At 42.4% G+C, this 19,085-nt stretch overlaps 3 protein-coding genes across 3 annotated transcripts; all 3 read right to left on the bottom strand.

Moving 5' to 3' along the window:
- Nucleotides 1-1,677: 1,677 nt before the first annotated feature.
- Nucleotides 1,678-6,695, bottom strand: LOC124059181 (extracellular calcium-sensing receptor-like). Its single transcript, XM_046389005.1, has 8 exons — nt 6,589-6,695; nt 6,015-6,309; nt 5,624-5,913; nt 5,134-5,429; nt 3,759-3,964; nt 3,424-3,645; nt 2,884-3,007; nt 1,678-2,793 (listed from the first exon to the last, which is right to left on the bottom strand). Exons 1-8 carry the CDS (start codon nt 6,693-6,695, stop codon nt 1,895-1,897), a joined length of 2,439 nt encoding a protein of 812 aa, XP_046244961.1. The 3' UTR covers nt 1,678-1,894.
- Nucleotides 6,696-7,245: 550 nt separating this feature from the next.
- Nucleotides 7,246-11,596, bottom strand: LOC124059384 (extracellular calcium-sensing receptor-like). Its single transcript, XM_046389328.1, has 5 exons — nt 11,262-11,596; nt 10,236-10,441; nt 9,901-10,122; nt 8,226-8,349; nt 7,246-8,144 (listed from the first exon to the last, which is right to left on the bottom strand). Exons 1-5 carry the CDS (start codon nt 11,545-11,547, stop codon nt 7,246-7,248), a joined length of 1,737 nt encoding a protein of 578 aa, XP_046245284.1. The 5' UTR covers nt 11,548-11,596.
- Nucleotides 11,597-13,791: 2,195 nt separating this feature from the next.
- LOC124059180 (extracellular calcium-sensing receptor-like) lies at nt 13,792-18,909 on the bottom strand. Its single transcript, XM_046389004.1, has 8 exons — nt 18,644-18,909; nt 17,985-18,279; nt 17,592-17,881; nt 17,012-17,307; nt 16,342-16,547; nt 15,991-16,212; nt 14,774-14,897; nt 13,792-14,690 (listed from the first exon to the last, which is right to left on the bottom strand). The coding sequence occupies exons 1-8, from the start codon at nt 18,748-18,750 to the stop codon at nt 13,792-13,794; spliced, it is 2,439 nt and encodes an 812-aa protein (XP_046244960.1). The 5' UTR covers nt 18,751-18,909.
- Between the last annotated feature and the right edge of the window lie 176 nt (nt 18,910-19,085).

Raw genomic sequence — 19,085 nt, 5'->3', positions numbered from 1 at the left:
AACAAATATCAAGACTGGTGAAAGAAAGAAAAAAGGCCATGAGGTACACTTTTTGATGTGGTGGATGAACACTTTGGGTGTCACAGACTCTGTTTCATAACAATATCTGCATCAATTATGAGAATAAGAAACATAATAAAAGAAATAACAATAAAAATCTTTTGTTGTATGCTTTGCAAGACATTGTTGTTTTGCGTGCAGAAGGTCAGTGTCACACAGGGAACAAAAGCCTCAATCAGTGATGTAGAAACCTGCGGATAACGTCTGCTACTCTCTGGATCCTGCTGCGTGGGTGGTCACGGTGGAGAGATTCAGAGTATTCCACACAGATCCCCTCCTTCTGGGCTGCTTGCAGGAAAGTCGCCATGCCGTTATTGCCATAGTCCGAATCCGAGCGGACAGCACCTATCCAAGTCCAGCCAAAGTGTTTCACCAGCTTGGCCAGCGCGTCAGCCTGGAACTGATCACTCGGGATTGTTCTGAAGAAAGTCGGGAACTGCAGCTTATCGGACAGACACGCACAAGTGGCAAAGTGGCTCACCTGAAGGAAAACAATACGGTTATTCTTCAAAGTGGAAACCAAAAAATCTACAGTTATATATAAATTAAAAATACATTTTGCCTGAATTTCAAGATATTTACTTGAGCAACGCTGAAGGCCCCGATGACTCGTGACATGCTGATGGATGGCGTGGAGCTGGACTCACCGACGACAGCTGTCACCATCCCTGATTGTGAGCAATTACCGCCCGTGTAAAACACCGGGTCCAGACCATTTAAAAGCTCAAATGCCACTTGCACCGTCACGGGCACTGCGGCGCACGAGTCGTGGATCTGATAACCGAGTTTGATGCCTGGCAGCAGCTCCGAGCTGTTGTTAATCTCCTCGATGGCGAAGATCATTGCGCGTGAGAAGCGCAGTTCACGGGCCTCAATGCTGCACACAGACACTCATGTAAATGTCTATATTTACACATAAACAGAACACTTTACGAACTAAAAGACACAAGGAGAACCGCAAATATTAGTTTTGGATCATTACTGATAACATCTCAGAGCACCACAATTTCAGACATCATTGTAAAATTCATAGGAATTTCCTATTGATTATTAATCAGCTGAATGACTCAAATAGTTTTTATCAATACTCCGCTCTTTGCAGGATAACTTAAAGCACATAATACAATAAGTACAGTTTTAAACATCTGAATTCTCATTCATTCTCCACATTTCTTACTAACCTCCCTGTGCACTTTAGAGGCTCAGGCATGGTGGTGTAGTTATTCTCCACTGTTTGTTTGTAGCGGTGCATAGAGAAAACTCCCCCAATAACGTAGTCTCCATCCATTGAGAATGCAGGCAGACGACTGGTACCCTGAAGCTTACATTTCACAGATGAGGCCTCAGTGCTGACCCCAGCACCACTCCTATCCTCTGTAAGCCCAGCCCTTTGCTTCAGAGCATCCCCAGAACCATTAGAGACAAGAGTTGTGTTCAGTTTACGCAAACCCAGAGACAGAATCAGACCAATAAAGAGAGCTGAGATCTCCATCACTCATGTGTCTGTATGTGAGCATGCTGTATGTGTTTACTGTTTTATACAGAGCTTCAGAACAAAGTTTCCCTCCCTCCATTGCATGTCAGCTGAATGTACACCACAGAGAGAGAACACCCCTATTCAGTTCTGATCTGTAAATCCAGCCCCTTTCTGTTGGGTTTTATGTCAAATAAATAACAAGATCTATTGTACTGTTGAAATAATTGAAATAATTTATCAAAATGTCACAAAGGAACTCAGTAGCACAATTTTTTTTTGTGATTTTAGACTTTATTTTGGACATGGCCTTATTTTTGAGTGAGTGGATTCGACTTATTCTGGTCCATAAGATTAAGATTAATTTTTGTCCATTAAATGTTTCTTTGTGTTCTTCTCTGGCTTAAACAATATGATGAAACACTTTGGAGCAAATATACACAGAATTAATCCAAAACTGGAGGCCAGGATGGCAAATATCTCCACAGCCACAGTAAATTTCCCAGGAGAGCTGACATACGCTGGGATAAAGGTGATCCACACTGCACAGAATATCAACATGCTGAAGGTGATAAGCTTGGCTTCATTAAAATTATCAGGTAGTTTGCGGGCTAAGACAGCTAACACTAAGCAAAAGGCAGCCAGCAGGCCGATGTACCCGAGCACAACCCAGAACCCAATATCTGAGCCCAATGCACACTCCAGGATGATCCTCTCTTTGTATGTGGTCAGGTTTTTCATTGGAAAAGGGGGACTAAGAACCAACCAAATGGTACATATTAAAACTTGAACAGATGTAAAAGACACCACAGTCATTCTTTGCTGTGGAGGACCAAACCATTTCATGACGTTACTACCTGGGAGTGTAGCTTTGAAGGCCATCAACACAACTATTGTTTTCCCAAGAACACAAGAGATGCAGAGGACGAAGGTGATCCCAAATGCTGTGTGGCGCAGCATGCAGGACCACTCAGTGGGTGCTCCAATGAAAGTCAATGAACATAAGAAACAGAGAGTCAGGGAGAAGAGCAGCAGGAAGCTCAGCTCAGAGTTGTTGGCCCTGACAATCGGGGATGTCCTGTGACGAAAGAACACAGCCGCTGTTATAATGGCAAGACAGGCACCAGCAACTGAGAATGCAGCCAGGATGATTCCTAGGACCTCGTCAAAGGACAGAAACTCTACAGGTTTGGGGAGACAAGAGTCTCTCTCTGCATTAGGCCAGAACTCCTTGGGACAAGGGAAACAATCAGGAGAATCTGGAAAAAAACAAGCAACAAAAATGACCCATAAAGAACTTTTAGCAGGCGATTTTTTGATGTCGACATGCATGAGAACCAAAAAGTTACCTGTAGCATTGCTAATCTCTCCCTCAGGACACAGTATACAATCATAGCAGCAGATGGGTTTTCCTTTCTGCAGCACTTTACGAGTTCCAGGAGGACAGCTGTCACTGCACACTGACACAGGGACCTGACATGGAGATACAAATAAATTCAGCTTGTGAAGAATGCCACATCAGAAATGATGATGTAACTAACATGAATCGTACAATCATCACATATCTCAAGCTGTTTTCATTGTAGGTCATCGGATATTGCTTCTTTTCATGCAGCACTTATCTGCTCACAAATACATCTATTAAACAAACAAAAAGATGTCATCACATAGAAAGCAGTATGTTCATCTGTTATGTCCTCAGCCTCTCATCTGTCGCTGATTTAACAAGCACAGTTCACCAATTCAGATAAAAACAAATTGTTATAAACAAGTTAAAATGAAAGCTGTCTAATGCATCATAAAATTTGCTGAATTCATTTAAAATTATCTGCTGGTTGAAAGAAATCAGCCCTTCATCAGAGTTGTGAAATTTGTCCATCACTGCTTACCTGTGTGCTGCCCTCCATCCAGGTGAGGTTCCTGTTGATACTGAACTCCTGGCCTGCCGGCAGTGATGCATCATAGAAACCTACTGTCACCAATTCAAGGCTGCCACTTTCACTCTTTTGCCAGTTAACCAGCTCATATGTGGCCACAGGATCCCCATTGGCATCAAATGACACATCATAACCATTTTGGGAAAAATTGACTTTCTTCAGCTGAGTGAGAAGCTGTGAGGATGAAGCAAAGTAAGACAGTGATGGTATATTAGTTAGGTATGTTATATTAAAAGCCGCTCTTGAAAGTAAGAGCACTTCGGTGCTCATTGTTTATTTCAACTGACCTGTTTGGACTCTGTCCTGGTGATTTTATCACACTTAGTAGTTGAATTTGTTTCCTGACACACTGAATTATGAATGGCATGTGCTATTGCATAAACAGCCTTGTACACCATGTTAGTGATTCGGAGCTGAGATGTGTCAGTGTACTGGCTCTGCAGCGTCTGTATGTCTTCAGATCCGTCACACACTCTCTCATCCACGGCTGCAGCTGAAAACACACAGAGACAGAAGGTGATTTTAACTTTGACAAAGATATAACAATAGTATCAATTGCTGTGTCTGTTATTTCCTTGTCTCTCATTTGTAGTTTTATGTAACGTGCCTGCAGAAACTCATACATCTATATTGTACAGATCAGTTCATAAACATGCTTATTCCACATGTTAATGCAACATGTCTTCATCTATTTTTCTTGAAATCTTAAAGCTGTCTTAACTTGTTTCAGGCCTAGTTTTAGAAGAAGAATCACTTTATTCGCAGTATACATAGTTTTACATACACAAACTGAATTTGTCTTCTGCATTTAACTCCTTATTCCCTAGTTGAAGACATATGCAACACCCAGCAAATTACATGCAGTGAAACATACACACAGGTAATAGTAATGCAGTAATGTGCTGCATCAAACACCTGGGGAGCAAACTTGGGGTTAAGTGCCTTGCTCAAGGGCACATCAGCCGACTAATGGAGGGACAAACCTCTCCACATTCAAACATTTCCTGCCCGTTCAATGGGGGAATCGAACTGGAGACCTTCCGATCACAAGCCGCTTCTCCTACCTCTGGGTCACGGCTGCCCCCATGAGGTGCAGCAACTTTAGTAACTTTCATGGAAACAAACTCATATTAACAGATATGATATGATGAGAGCATTTATAAAAACAAAAACAGTCCACCATGTTTCCAGTATAATCACAAAGTAACTTGACTTGTTTCTATGTTTTAAAAATATAACAAATATGACCTCATCATATCATAGTCTGAATTATATGGTGAATAGATTTTTTTTCCATATTATCTTTCTTTCCCTTTGTGTCTGCAGACTGTCAATTTAATGTGTGCTGGTGTTCATTACTTCACTTTTAGTATCAACCACTGCAGCCAAGTTAATGCAAAATCTACATAGAATGTAAAATTGAAATTAAATTATAAGGTAAGATTATTCACAGAGCTGCATCTTCTGTCCACCTCATGTCATTGCTTCATTTGCTTTATCAATTGATTTTACACTCCAAACAAATCTGTTCTTTGATCCAAAAGCAGCTGATGACATTTTAACAAAACAAGCTCCACTCAAGCAAACGATCAACACAACAACACAACCACACGGCCAAATTGTGAATAACATCAGTGTTAAACATCAGCATAACTGGCTCACTTTTTCCCAGCCTGCAGTTGAATGCCTCCTCCCAGAACTCAGTAAGCACCGGAGACGCAGCCACTTTAGTGGGAGAGAGATCCAGCAAGAATTCTCTCAGACCTGGAATGACAGATCGCTGAATCCCAAATCCAATGGCTCCAGCAAAGAAGCTGAACTTCAGCATGTCTTTATTGGTTACCCAGGCCTCACTGCCGATCCACTGGCGAGGAGGAGAGGGCTCGGCTGACAGCTCCTCCAGCAGGATCCTAACTTCTAAAGAAGTTGCAAATGCCACAACAACCATTGCTGTTGACCTGAACAGATATGATTACATTATTACACCAAACAAATATCAAGACTGGACTCAATTATGAGAATAAAAAATATAAACAAACAAATAATAACAAATATATATCTTTGGGTTTATGCTTGGTAAGACATTGTTGTTTTGCGTGAAGAAGGTCAGTGTCACACAGGGAACAAAAGCCTCAATCAGTGATGCAGAAACCTGCGGATAACGTCTGCTACTCTCTGGATCCTGCTGCGTGGGTGGGTCCGATAGAAAGATTCAGAGTATTCCACACAGATCCCCTCCTTCTGGGCTGCTTGCAGGAAAGTCGCCATGCCGTTATTGCCATAGTCCGTATCCGAGCGGACAGCACCTATCCAAGTCCAGCCAAAGTGTTTCACCAGCTTGGCCAGCGCGTCAGCCTGGAACTGATCACTCGGGATTGTTCTGAAGAAAGTCGGGAACTGCTGCTTATCGGACAGACACGCACAAGTGGCAAAGTGGCTCACCTGAAGAAAAACAATACGGTTATTCTTCAACGTGAAAACCAAAAAATCAACTTCTAAGTATTAAAAAAAAACATTTTTTGCCTGAAGTTCAAGATATTTACTTGAGCGACGTTGAAGGTCCCGATGACTCGTGACATGCTGATGGATGGCGTGGAGCTGGACTCACCGACGACAGCTGTCACCATCCCTGATTGTGAGCAATTACCGCCCGTGTAAAACACCGGGTCCAGACTATTTAAAAACTCAAACGCCACTTGCACCGTCACGGGCACTGCTGCGCACGAGTCGTGGATCTGATAACCGAGTTTGATGCCTGGCAGCAGCTCCGAGCTGTTGTTAATCTCCTCGATGGCGAAGATCATTGCGCGTGAGAAGCGCAGTTCACGGCCCTCAATGCTGCACACAGACACTCGTGTCAATATCCAAATGTAGACATTAAATGAAAAAATTATAAAAAAAACACTTGAAATGACTGAACTCACTTGTAACTGTGCTGATTCTGTCATACAAACAATTATCATTTACCAAACTATAAAAATTTAAAACATAGATTGAAATATCAATCCGACATACACAGAAGAGTTTTAAGCACTTAGTTGTAAGTACGTCATATATTGTTAAACATTTCTATCCCCATTCAAAAGTCCTTATTCACCATTTCTCCCTCTTACTGACCTCCCTGTGCACCTCAGTGGCTCAGGCATGGTGGTGTAGTTATGTTTGACTGTGTGCATGCTGGTGTGTATTCCGACAACACCTCCAATAACGTAGTCTCCATCCATTGAGAATGCAGGCAGACGACTGGTACCCTGAAGCTTACATTTCACAGATGAGGCCTCAGTGCTGACCCCAGCACCACTCCTATCCTCTGTAAGCCCAGCCCTTTGCTTCACAGCATCCTCAGAACCATTAGAGACAAGAGTTGTGTTCAGTTTACGCAAACCCAGAGACAGAATCAGGCCAATAAAGAGAGCTGAGATCTCCATCACTCATGTGTCTGTATGTGAGCATGTGTCTGTATGTGTTTACTGTTTTATACAGAGCTTCAGAACAAAGTTTCCCTCCCTCCATTGCATGTCAGCTGAATGTACACCACAGAGAGAGAACACCCCTATTCAGTTCTGATCTGTAAATCCAGCCCCTTTCTGTTGAGTTTTATGTCAAATAAATAACAAGATCTATTGTACTGTTGAAATAATTGAAATAATTTATCAAAATGTCACAAAGGAACTCAGTAGCACAATTTTTTTTTTGTGATTTTAGACTTTATTTTGGACATGGCCTTATTTTTGAGAGAGTGGATTCGACTTATTCTGGTGCATAAGATTAAGATTAATTTTTGTTCATTAAATGTTTCTTGGTGTTCTTCTCTGGCCTAAACAATATGGTGAAACACTTTGGAGCAAATATACACAAAATTAAACCAAAACTGGAGGCCAGAATAGCAAAAATCTCCACAGCCACAGTAAATTTCCCAGGAGAGCTGACATACGCTGGGATAAAGGTGATCCACACTGCACAGAATATCAACATGCTGAAGGTGATAAACTTGGCTTCATTAAAATTATCAGGTAGTTTGCGGGCTAAGACAGCTAACACTAAGCAAAAGGCAGCCAGCAGGCCGATGTACCCGAGCACAACCCAGAACCCAATATCTGAGCCCAATGCACACTCCAGGATGATCCTCTCTTTGTATGTGGTCAGGTTTTTCAATGGAAAAGGGGGACTAAGAACCAACCAAATGGTACATATTAAAACTTGAACAAATGTAAAAGACACCACAGTCATTCTTTGCTGTGGAGGACCAAACCATTTCATGACGTTACTACCTGGGAGTGTAGCTTTGAAGGCCATCAACACAACTATTGTTTTCCCAAGAACACAAGAGATGCAGAGGACGAAGGTGATCCCAAATGCTGTGTGGCGCAGCATGCAGGACCACATAGTGGGTGCTCCAATGAAAGTCAATGAACATAAGAAACAGAGAGTCAGGGAGAAGAGCAGCAGGAAGCTCAGCTCAGAGTTGTTGGCCCTGACAATCGGGGATGTCCTGTGACGAAAGAACACAGCCGCTGTTATAATGGCAAGACAGGCACCAGCAACTGAGAATGCAGCCAGGATGATTCCTAGGACCTCGTCAAAGGACAGAAACTCTACAGGCTTGGGGAGACAAGAGTCTCTCTCTGCATTAGGCCAGAACTCCCTGGGACAAGGGAAACAATCAGGAGAATCTGAAAAAAAAATGACCCAAAATGAACTTTTAGCAGTCACATCCTTGATTTCTTAAATATGTATTACAAACAAAAAGTTACCTGTAGCATTGCTAATCTCTCCCTCAGGACACAGTATACAATCATAACAGCAGATGGGTTTTCCTTTCTGCAGCACTTTACGAGTTCCAGGAGGACAGCTGTCACTGCACACTGACACAGGGACCTGACATGTAGACACAAACAAATTCAGTTCAACTGAAATCAGTGCATGGATCAGTGAAAAGAAGAATCTGCTCTGTCACAACGTGTCGGTAAAAAAATATCAATTTATCAGTTGGTCTTGAACAGTGGTCTGCTGCTTTGCACTTGTCAAGCCTCAGCTGGTATACTTGTCATTTGAAGAATGCACATCAGAAATGATGGTGTAACTAACATGAATCGTACAATCATCACATATCTCAAGCTGTTTTCATTGTAGGTCATTGGATATTGGCTCGTTTCATGAAGCACTTATGTAAATATTCACAAGGATCCATTTGGCATCTGTTTGCAATGAATGACTGCAATGAAGTCTCCTTTTCACGGTCTGTGGCTGACACACAATGCTCTGCTGTTGCATTGCCTTTCTAACTTGCAGAAAGATGATTGAGAGACTGATATTTTGTACAGTCCTAACAGACCTCCAGCTCCAAGGCCTGGAGAGTGAGAGTACTGACTGAGTGAATGATCGATTCCTGCAGCATGTCTTCCACCTTCAACTCAGTTCAGGGGACTGAGTGTGACCTGGGACAGCTCAGACTGAGTAGAAACATGTGCCAAAGTTTCTTTTCCTAGAGGACAGGGTTAACATGGTGATTGGCTTGACAGATTTCTACAAATATGGCTGCACGGTGGTGCAGTGGTTAGCACTGTCACCTCATTGCAAGAGGGTCCAGGTTCAAATCCCGGTCTGGGCCCTTCTATGTGGAGTTTGCATGTTCTCCCTGTACCTGCGTGGGTTTTCTCCGGGTACTCCGGCTTCCTCCCACAATGCCAAAAACATGCACATTAGGTTAATTGGCTACTCTATATTGCCCCTAGGTGTGAGTGTGAGAGTGAGTGGTTGTCTATGTTTGTGTGTTCACTGGCGATCAGTCCAGGGCGTACCCCACCTCTCGCCCGTAGTCAGCTGGGATAGGCTCCAGCTCCCCTGCGACCCTGACGAATAAGCGGTATAGAAAATGGATGGATGGAGAGATGGATGGATAGTTGATGTTAGACTGGCACAGTAGTGTATAACCTGGTTGTCTCAACAGTTTGCACTGTACAGTCAGGAGGGGGTGAGTCAGTGAATGAGTTAGTAGAGTTGGTCCCTCTCATATCAGTGAACACAGTGGTTTGTCTCACATGACTGATTCATGATTTGAACAGCAAAAGTCTGCATGACACTCACTCACATTTCTTCTGATTTGGAGAAATGTTGAATGCCAAAATTTTATGATGGTGACTGGGCTCACAAATACATCTCTTAAACAAACAAAAAGATGTCATCACACAGAAAGTAGTATGTCTATCTGTTGTGTCCTCAGCCTTACATCTGTCACTGATTTGTTTTAACAAGTACAGATAAAAGCAAATTGTTATAAACAAATTAAAATGAAAGCTGTCTGTATTGTAACTGTTTAACTTAATTTCTAATGCATCATAACATTTGCTGAATTCGTTTAAAATTAGCTGCTGGTTGAGAAAATTCAGCCCGTCATCAGAGTTGTGAAATTTGTCCACCACTCCTTACTTGTGTTCTACCTTCCATCCAGGTGAGGTTCCTGTTGATACTGAACTCCTGGCCTGCTGGCAGTGATGCATCATAGAAACCTACTGTCACCAACTCAAGGCTGCCACTTTCACTTTTCTGCCAGTTAACCAGCTCATATGTGGCCACAGGATCCCCATTGGCATCAAATGACACATCATAACCATTTTGGGAAAAATTTACTTTCTTCAGCTGAGTGAGAAGCTGTGAGGATGAAGTAAAGTAAGACAGTGATGGTATATTAGATAGGTATGTTATATTAAAAGTCTCTCTTGAAAGCAAGAGCACTTGGGTATTCATTGTTCATTTCAACTGACCTGTTTGGACTCTATCCTGGTGATTTTGTCACACTTAGTACTTGAATTTGTTTCCTGACACACTGAATTATGAATGGCATGTGCTATTGCATAAACAGCCTTGTACACCATGTTAGTGATTCGGAGCTCAGATGTGTCAGTGTACTGGCTCTGGAGCGTCTGTATGTCTTCAGATCCATCACACACTCTCTCATCCACGGCTGCAGCTGAAAACACACAGAGACAGAAGGTGATTTTAACTTTGACAAAGATATAACAATAGTATCAATTGCTGTGTTTGTTATTTTCTTGTCCCTCATTTGTAGTTTTATGTAATGTGCCTGCAGAAACTCATACATCTATATTGTACAGATCAGTTCATAAACACGCTGATTCCACATGTTAATGCAGTGTTTTACAAACACGTCTTCATCTATTTTTCTTGAAATCTGAAAGCTGTCTTAACTTGTGTCAGGTCTTGTTTTAGTAACTTTTATGGAAACAAATTCATATCAACACAAATCCCTCCTGATATGATGAGAGCATTTATAAAATCCAAAAACAGTCCACCATGTTTCCAGTATAATCACAAAGTAACTTGACTTGTTTCTATGTTTTAAAAATATAACAAATATGACCTCATCATATCATAGTCTGAATTATATTGTGAATAGATTTTTTTTTTAAATATTATCTTTCTTTCCCTTTGTGTCTGCAGACTGTCAATTTAATGTGTGCTGGTGTTCATTACTTCAGTTTTAGTATCAACCACTGCAGCCAAGTTAATGCAAAATCTACATAGAATGTAAAATTGAAATGAAATGATAAGGTAAGATTATTCGCAGAGCTGCATCTTCTGTCCACCTCACGTCTTTGCTCAATATTAATTGATTTTCCACTCCAAACAAATCTGTGCTTTAATCTCAAAGCAGCTGATGACGTTTTAACACAATAAGCTCCACTCAAGCAAACAATCAACACAACAACACAACCATAAGGCCAAATTGTGAATAACATCAGTGTTAAACATCAGCATAACTGGCTCACTTTTTCCCAGCCTGCAGTTGAATGCCTCCTCCCAGAACTCAGTAAGCAGTGGAGACGCAGCCACTTTAGTGGGAGAGAGATCCAGCAAGAATTCTCTCAGACCTGGAATGACAGATCGCTGAATCCCAAATCCAATGGCTCCAGCAAAGAAGCTGAACTTCAGCATGTCTTTATTGGTTACCCAGGCCTCACTGCCGATCCACTGACGAGGAGGAGACGGCTCGGCTGACAACTCCTCCATTAAGATCCTCATTTCTGGAGCTCCCACAAATGCCACAACAACCATCGCTGTTGACCTGAAGAGATATGATTACATTATATTACAGCAAACAAATATCAAGACTGGTGAAAGAAAGAAAAAAGGCCATGAGATACACTTTTTGATGTGGTGGATGAACACTTTGGGGGTCACAGACTCTGTTTCATAACAATATCTGCATCAATTATGAGAATAAGAAACATAATAAAAGAAATAACAAAAAAAATCTTTTGTCTTATGCTTGGAAAGACATTGTTGTTTTGGTAGCAAAAGGTCAGTGTCACACAGGGAACAAAAGCCTCAATCAGTGATGCAGAAACCTGCGGATAACGTCTGCTACTCTCTGGATCCTGCTGCGTGGGTGGTCACGGTGGAAAGATTCAGAGTATTCCACACAGATCCCCTCCTTCTGGGCTGCTTGCAGGAAAGTCGCCATGCCGTTATTGCCATAGTCCGAATCCGAGCGGACAGCACCTATCCAAGTCCAGCCAAAGTGTTTCACCAGCTTGGCCAGCGCGTCAGCCTGGAACTGATCACTCGGTACTGTTCTGAAGAAAGTCGGGAACTGCTTCTTATCGGACAGACACGCACAAGTGGCAAAGTGGCTCACCTGAAGAAAAACAATACGGTTATTCTTCAAAGTGAAAAACAAAAAATCTACAGTTAGATATATATATCAAAAATATATTTTGACTTAAGTTCAAGATATTTACTTGAGCAACGCTGAAGGCCCCGATGACTCGTGACATGCTGATGGATGGCGTGGAGCTGGACTCACCGACGACAGCTGTCACCATCCCTGATTGTGAGCAATTACCGCCCGTGTAAAACACCGGGTCCAGACCATTTAAAAGCTCAAATGCCACTTGCACCGTCACGGGCACTGCGCCACACGAGTCGTGGATCTGATAACCGAGTTTGATGCCTGGCAGCAGCTCCGAGCTGTTGTTAATCTCCTCGATGGCGAAGATCATTGCGCGTGAGAAGCGCAGTTCACGGGCCTCAATGCTGCACACAGACACTCGTGTCAATATCCAAATGTACATGTAATCAGTACAATTCACAATAGGACAAACGACAAACCACAAAAGGTATCCAATCAAAACACCAGCACAATTATAGACTTAAAAAAAATGAAAATAAAAACACTTGAAATGACACACTTGTAACTGTGCTGATTCTGTCATACAAACAATTATCATTTACCAAACTATAAGAATCAAAGCATTTAAATAAAACATAGATTGAAATATCAATCCGACATACACAGAAGAGTTTTAAGCACTTAGTTGTACGTCATATATTGTTAAACATTTCTATCCCCATTCAAAAGTCCTTATTCACCATTTCTCCCTCTTACTGACCTCCCTGTGCACCTTAGTGGCTCAGGCATGGTGGTGTAGTTATGTTTGACTGTGTGCATGCTGGTGTGTATTCCGATAACACCTCCAATAACGTAGTCTCCATCCATTGAGAATGCAGGCAGACGACTGGTACCCTGAAGCTTACATTTCACGGATGAGGCCTCAGTGCTGACCCCAGCACCACTCCTATCCTCTGTAAGCCCAGCCCTTTGTTTCAGAGCATCCTCAGAACCATTAGAGACAAGAGATGTGTTCAGTTTACGCAAACCCAGAGACAGAATCAGGCCAATAAAGAGAGCTGAGATCTCCATCACTCATGTGTCTGTATGTGAGCATGTGTCTGTATGTGTTTACTGTTTTATACAGAGCTTCAGAACAAAGTTTCCCTCCCTCCATTGCATGTCAGCTGAATGTACACCACAGAGAGAGAACACCCCTATTCAGTTCTGATCTGTAATCCAGCCCCTTTCTGTTGGGCTTTAACTCAAATAAATCACAAGATCTATTGTGCTGTTGAAATCATTGAAATAATTTATCAAAATGTCACAAAGGAACTCAGTAGAACATATTTTTTTATGATTTTAGACTTTATTTTGAGTGGATTCGACTTATTCTGGTGCATCCCTCAGCTTCTTGATCAGATTGGGATATGGGAAATCTTGCTGGGGTCCTTGAAATATCTTTCAGTCAATATTAACATGCCAGGGTACATTGTCCAGCTGGGGGAGCCTTCACGACACGGTCGTCTATGTGGTCTGCAATGTTAGGCGGGTGTTGTGTGTCACAGAATGTGATTAATGGTATCCACTTCACCTGTCAGTGGATTGAATGTTGTGGCTGATCGACGTATGATGGACAACCATATTTTATGTATGTTAACTGTTTTCAAAGCTCATATCTCTTAAGATCAATTTTTGTTCATTAAATGTCTCTTGGTGTTCTTCTCAGGCCTAAACAATATGGTGAAACACTTTGGAGCAAATATACACAGAATTAATCCAAAACTGGAGGCCAGAATGGCAAATATCTCCACAGCCACAGTAAATTTCCCAGGAGAGCTGACATACGCTGGGATAAAGGTGATCCACACTGCACAGAATATCAACATGCTGAAGGTGATAAGCTTGGCTTCATTAAAATTATCAGGTAGTTTGCGGGCTAAGACAGCTAACGCCAAGCAAAAGGCAGCCAGCAGGCCGATGTACCCGAGCACAACCCAGAACCCAATATCTGAGCCCAATGCACACTCCAGGATGATCCTCTCTTTGTATGTGGTCAGGTTTTTCATTGGAAAAGGGGGGCTAAGAACCAACCAAATGGTACATATTAAAACTTGAACAAATGTAAAAGACACCACAGTCATTCTTTGCTGTGGAGGACCAAACCATTTCATGACGTTACTACCTGGGAGTGTAGCTTTGAAGGCCATCAACACAACTATTGTTTTCCCAAGAACACAAGAGATGCAGAGGACGAAGGTGATCCCAAATGCTGTGTGGCGCAGAACGCAGGACCACACAGTGGGTGCTCCAATGAAAGTTAATGAACATAAGAAACAGAGAGTCAGGGAGAAGAGCAGCAGGAAGCTCAGCTCAGAGTTGTTGGCCCTGACAATCGGGGATGTCCTGTGACGAAAGAACACAGCCGCTGTTATAATGGCAAGACAGGCACCAGCAACTGAGAATGCAGCCAGGATGATTCCTAGGACCTCGTCAAAGGACAGAAACTCTACAGGCTTGGGGAGACAAGAGTCTCTCTCTGTGTTAGGCCAGAACTCCTTGGGGCAAGGGAAACAATCAGGAGAATCTGAAAAGAAAAAATGACCCAAAAAGAACTTTTAGCGGGCAAATATTTGATGTTGTCGACATGCATTATAAACAAAAAGTTACCTGTAGCATTGCTAATCTCTCCCTCAGGACACAGTATACAATCATAACAGCAGATGGGTTTTCCTTTCTGCAGCACTTTATGAGTTCCTGGAGGACAGCTGTCACTGCACACTGACACAGGGACCTGATATGGAGATACAAACAAATCCATCCATCCATCCATTTTCTATACGGCTTATCTGTCAGGGTCGCGGGGGAGCTATCCCAGCTGACTACGGGTGAGAGGCGGGGTTCACCCTGGACTGGTTGCCAGTCAATCGCAGGGACACACACAAAGACAGACAACCACACACACTCACACCTAGGGGCAATGTAGAGTAGCCAATTAACCTAATGTGCATGTTTTTGGTATTGTGGGAGGAAGCCGGAGTACCCGGAGAAAACCCACGCAGGGGAGAACATGCAAACTCCACATAGAAGGGCCCAGACCAGGATTCAAACCTGGAACCCTCTTGCTATGAGGCGACAGTGCTAACCACTGCACCACCGTGCCGCCCTGACATCAACTATATTTGTAGAATTAATTGGCTACTCTAAATTGCCCCTAGGTGTGAGTGTGAGAGTGTGTGGTTGCCTGTGTTTGTGTATTGACCCTGCGATTGACTGGTGACCAGTCCAGGGTGTACCCCGCCTCTCGCCCCTGGTCAGCTGGGATAGGCTCCAGCTACCCTGAGACCCTGATGGATAAGCGGTATAGAAAATGGATGGATGGATGGATAGTTGATGTCAGACTGGCACAGTAGTGTATAACCTGGTCTCATGCTGTCTCAACAGTTTGCACTATACAGTCAGGAGGGGGCGAGTCAGTGAATGAGTTAGTAGAGTTGAGGACTGGTCCCTCTCATATCAGTGAACACAGTGGTTTGTTTCACATGACTGATTCATGATTTGAACAGCAAAAGTCTGGATGACACTCACTCACATTTCTTCTGATTTGGAGAAATGTTGAATGCCAATATTTTATGATGGTGAATGGGCTCACAAATACATCTCTTAAACAAACAAAAAGATGTCATCATGTAGAAAGTTGTATGTTTATCTGTTATGTCCTCAGCCTTTCATCTGTCACTGATTTGTTTTAAACAAGCACAGATAAAAGCAAATTGTTATAAACAAGTTAAAATGAAAGCTGTCTGTATGTATTGTAACTGTTTAACTTAATTTCTAATGCATCATAAAATTCATCAGAGTTGTAAAATTTGTCCATCACTCCTTACTTGTGTTCTACCTTCCACCCAGGTGAGGTTCCTGTTGATACTGAACTCCTGGCCTGCTGGCAGTGATGCATCATAGAAACCTACTGTCACCAACTCAAGGCTGCCACTTTCACTCTTTTGCCAGTTAACCAGCTCATATGTGGCCACAGGATCCCCATTGGCATCAAATGACACATCATAACCATTTTGGGAAAAATTTACTTTCTTCAGCTGAGTGAGAAGCTGTGAGGATGATGTAAAAAAGGACAGCAAGAAGAGAAAAGACAACATAAATTCTTTGTATATGATGTAAAAAACTATAGTATGGTGAAATTAAGACAGCTGATGTATTCATTTTACATTTCGACTGACCTCTTTTAACTCTATCCTGGTGATTTTATCACACTTAGTAGTTGAATTTGTTTCCTGACACACTGAATTATGAATGGCATGTGCTATTGCATAAACAGCCTTGTACACCATGTTAGTGATTCGGAGCTGAGATGTGTCAGTGTACTGGCTCTGCAGCGTCTGTATGTCTTCAGATCCGTCACACACTCTCTCATCCACGGCTGCAGCTGAAAACACACAGAGACAGAAGGTGATTTTAACTTTGACAAAGATATAACAATAGTATCAATTGCTGTGTTTGAATTATATTGTGAATAGATTTTTTTTTTAAATATTATCTTTCTTTCCCTTTTCGTCTGCAGACTGTCAATTTAATGTGTGCTGGTGTTCATTACTTCAGTTTTAGTATCAACCACTGCAGCCAAGTTAATGCAAAATCTACATAGAATGTAAAATTGAATTGAAATTATAAGGTAAGATTATTCGCAGAGCTGCATCTTCTGTCCACCTCACGTCTTTGCTCGATATCAATTGATTTTCCACTCCAAACAAATCTGTGCTTTAATCTCAAAGCAGCTGATGACGTTTTAACACAATAAGCTCCACTCAAGCAAACAATCAACACAACAACACAACCATAAGGCCAAATTGTGAATAACATCAGTGTTAAACATCAGCATAACTGGCTCACTTTTTCCCAGCCTGCAGTTGAATGCCTCCTCCCAGAACTCAGTAAGCACTGGAGACGCAGCCACTTTAGTGGGAGAGAGATCCAGCAAGAATTCTCTCAGACCTGGAATGACAGATCGCTGAATCCCAAATCCAATGGCTCCAGCAAAGAAGCTGAACTTCAGCATGTCTTTATTGGTTACCCAGGCCTCACTGCCGATCCACTGACGAGGAGGAGAGGGCTCGGCTGACAACTCCTCCATTAAGATCCTCATTTCTGGAGCTGCCATAAATGCCACAACAACCGTCGCTGTCGACCTGAAGAGATATGATTACATTATATTACACCAAACAAATATCAAGACTGGTGAAAGAAAGAAAAAAGGCCATGAGATACACTTTTTGATGTGGTGGATGAACACTTTGGGTGTCACAGACTCTGTTTCATAACAATATCTGCATCAATTATGAGAATAAGAAACATAATAAAAGAAATAATGAATAAATATCTTTTGTCTTATGCTTTGCAAGACATTGTTGTTTTGGTAGTAGAAAGTCAGTGTCACACAGGGAACAAAAGCCTCAATCAGTGACGTAGAAACCTGCGGATAACGTCAACTACTCTCTGGATCCTGCTGCGTGGGTGGGTCCGATAGAAAAATTCAGAGTATTCCACACAGATCCCCTCCTTCTGGGCTGCTTGCAGGAAAGTCGCCATGCCGTTATTGCCATAGTCCGAATCCGAGCGGACAGCACCTATCCAAGTCCAGCCAAAGTGTTTCACCAGCTTGGCCAGCGCGTCAGCCTGGAACTGATCACTCGGGATTGTTCTGAAGAAAGTCGGGAACTGCTGCTTATCGGACAGACACGCACAAGTGGCAAAGTGGCTCACCTGAAGGAAAACAATACGGTTATTCTTCAACGTGAAAAACAAAAAATCAACTTCTAAGTATTGAAAAAAAAAACACTTTTTGCCTGAAGTTCAAGATATTTACTTGAGCAACGTTGAAGGCCCCGATAACTCGTGACATGCTGATGGATGGCGTGGAGCCAGACTCACCGACGACAGCTGTCACCATCCCTGATTGTGAGCAATTACCGCCCGTGTAAAACACCGGGTCCAGACTATTTAAAAACTCAAACGCCACTTGCACCACCACGGGCACTGCGGCGCACGAGTCGTGGATCTGATAACCGAGTTTGATGCCTGGCAGCAGCTCCGAGCTGTTGTTAATCTCCTCGATGGCGAAGATCATTGCGCGTGAGAAGCGCAGTTCACGGCCCTCAATGCTGCACACAGACACTCGTGTCAATATCCAAATGTACATGTAATCAGTACAATTCACAAAACGAAAATCGACAAACCAAAAAAGGTTTCCAATGAAAACATCAAAAGGTCAACTGCAATTATAGACATTAAATAAAAATATATATAAAAACACTTGAAATGACTGAACTCACTTGTAACTGTGCTGATTCTGTCATACAAACAATTATCATTTAACAAACTATAAGAATTAAAAACATAGATTGAAATATCAATCCGACATACACAGAAGAGTTTTAAGCATTTAGTTGTAAGTATGTCATATATTGTTAAACATTTCTATCCCCATTTAAAAGTCCTTATTCACCATTTCTCCCTCTTACTGACCTCCCTGTGCACCTCAGTGGCTCAGGCATGGTGGTGTAGTTATGTTTGACTGTGTGCATGCTGGTGTGTATTCCGACAACACCTCCGATAACGTAGTCTCCATCCATTGAGAACGCAGGCAGACGACTGGTACCCTGAAGCTTACATTTCACAGATGAGGCCTCAGTGCTGACCCCAGCACCACTCCTATCCTCTGTAAGCCCAGCCCTTTGTTTCACAGCATCCTCAGAACCATTCAAGACAAGAGTTGAGTTCAGTTTACGCAAACCCAGAGACAGAATCAGGCCAATAAAGAGAGCTGAGATCTCCATCACTCATGTGTCTGTATGTGAGCATGTGTCTGTATGTGTTTACTGTTTTATACAGAGCTTCAGAACAAAGTTTCCCTCCCTCCATTGCATGTCAGCTGAATGTACACCACAGAGAGAGAACACCCCTATTC

The sequence above is a fragment of the Scatophagus argus genome, chromosome 5, assembly GCF_020382885.2.
Source record: "Scatophagus argus isolate fScaArg1 chromosome 5, fScaArg1.pri, whole genome shotgun sequence".
In the NCBI taxonomy this organism is placed as follows: domain Eukaryota; kingdom Metazoa; phylum Chordata; class Actinopteri; family Scatophagidae; genus Scatophagus; species Scatophagus argus.
The sequence above is the reverse complement of the archived record's forward strand: the minus strand, read 5'-3'. Positions and strand labels throughout refer to the sequence as shown.

What these genes read in the sequence shown, in the direction of transcription:
- LOC124059384 (XM_046389328.1), bottom strand. Translation starts at nt 11,547, where the DNA reads ATGGTTGTTGTGGCATTTGTGGGAGCTCCAGAAATGAGGATCTTAATG. An exon ending in CAACTGCAGGCTGGGAAAAA is followed by an intron (nt 10,442 to 11,261) that starts GTGAGCCAGTTA and finishes GTGTGTTTTCAG; the next exon opens with CTGCAGCCGTGGATGAGAGA. An exon ending in CCAGGATAGAGTCCAAACAG is followed by an intron (nt 10,123 to 10,235) that starts GTCAGTTGAAAT and finishes TCATCCTCACAG; the next exon opens with CTTCTCACTCAGCTGAAGAA.
- LOC124059181 (XM_046389005.1), bottom strand. Translation starts at nt 6,695, where the DNA reads ATGGATGGAGACTACGTTATTGGAGGTGTTGTCGGAATACACACCAGC. An exon ending in CCACTGAGGTGCACAGGGAG is followed by an intron (nt 6,310 to 6,588) that starts GTCAGTAAGAGG and finishes GTCTGTGTGCAG; the next exon opens with CATTGAGGGCCGTGAACTGC. An exon ending in GGACCTTCAACGTCGCTCAA is followed by an intron (nt 5,914 to 6,014) that starts GTAAATATCTTG and finishes GTTTTTCTTCAG; the next exon opens with GTGAGCCACTTTGCCACTTG.
- LOC124059180 (XM_046389004.1), bottom strand. Translation starts at nt 18,750, where the DNA reads ATGGATGGAGACTACGTTATCGGAGGTGTTGTCGGAATACACACCAGC. An exon ending in GGGCCTTCAACGTTGCTCAA is followed by an intron (nt 17,882 to 17,984) that starts GTAAATATCTTG and finishes GTTTTCCTTCAG; the next exon opens with GTGAGCCACTTTGCCACTTG. An exon ending in GGGTGGAAGGTAGAACACAA is followed by an intron (nt 14,898 to 15,990) that starts GTAAGGAGTGAT and finishes TCTCCATATCAG; the next exon opens with GTCCCTGTGTCAGTGTGCAG.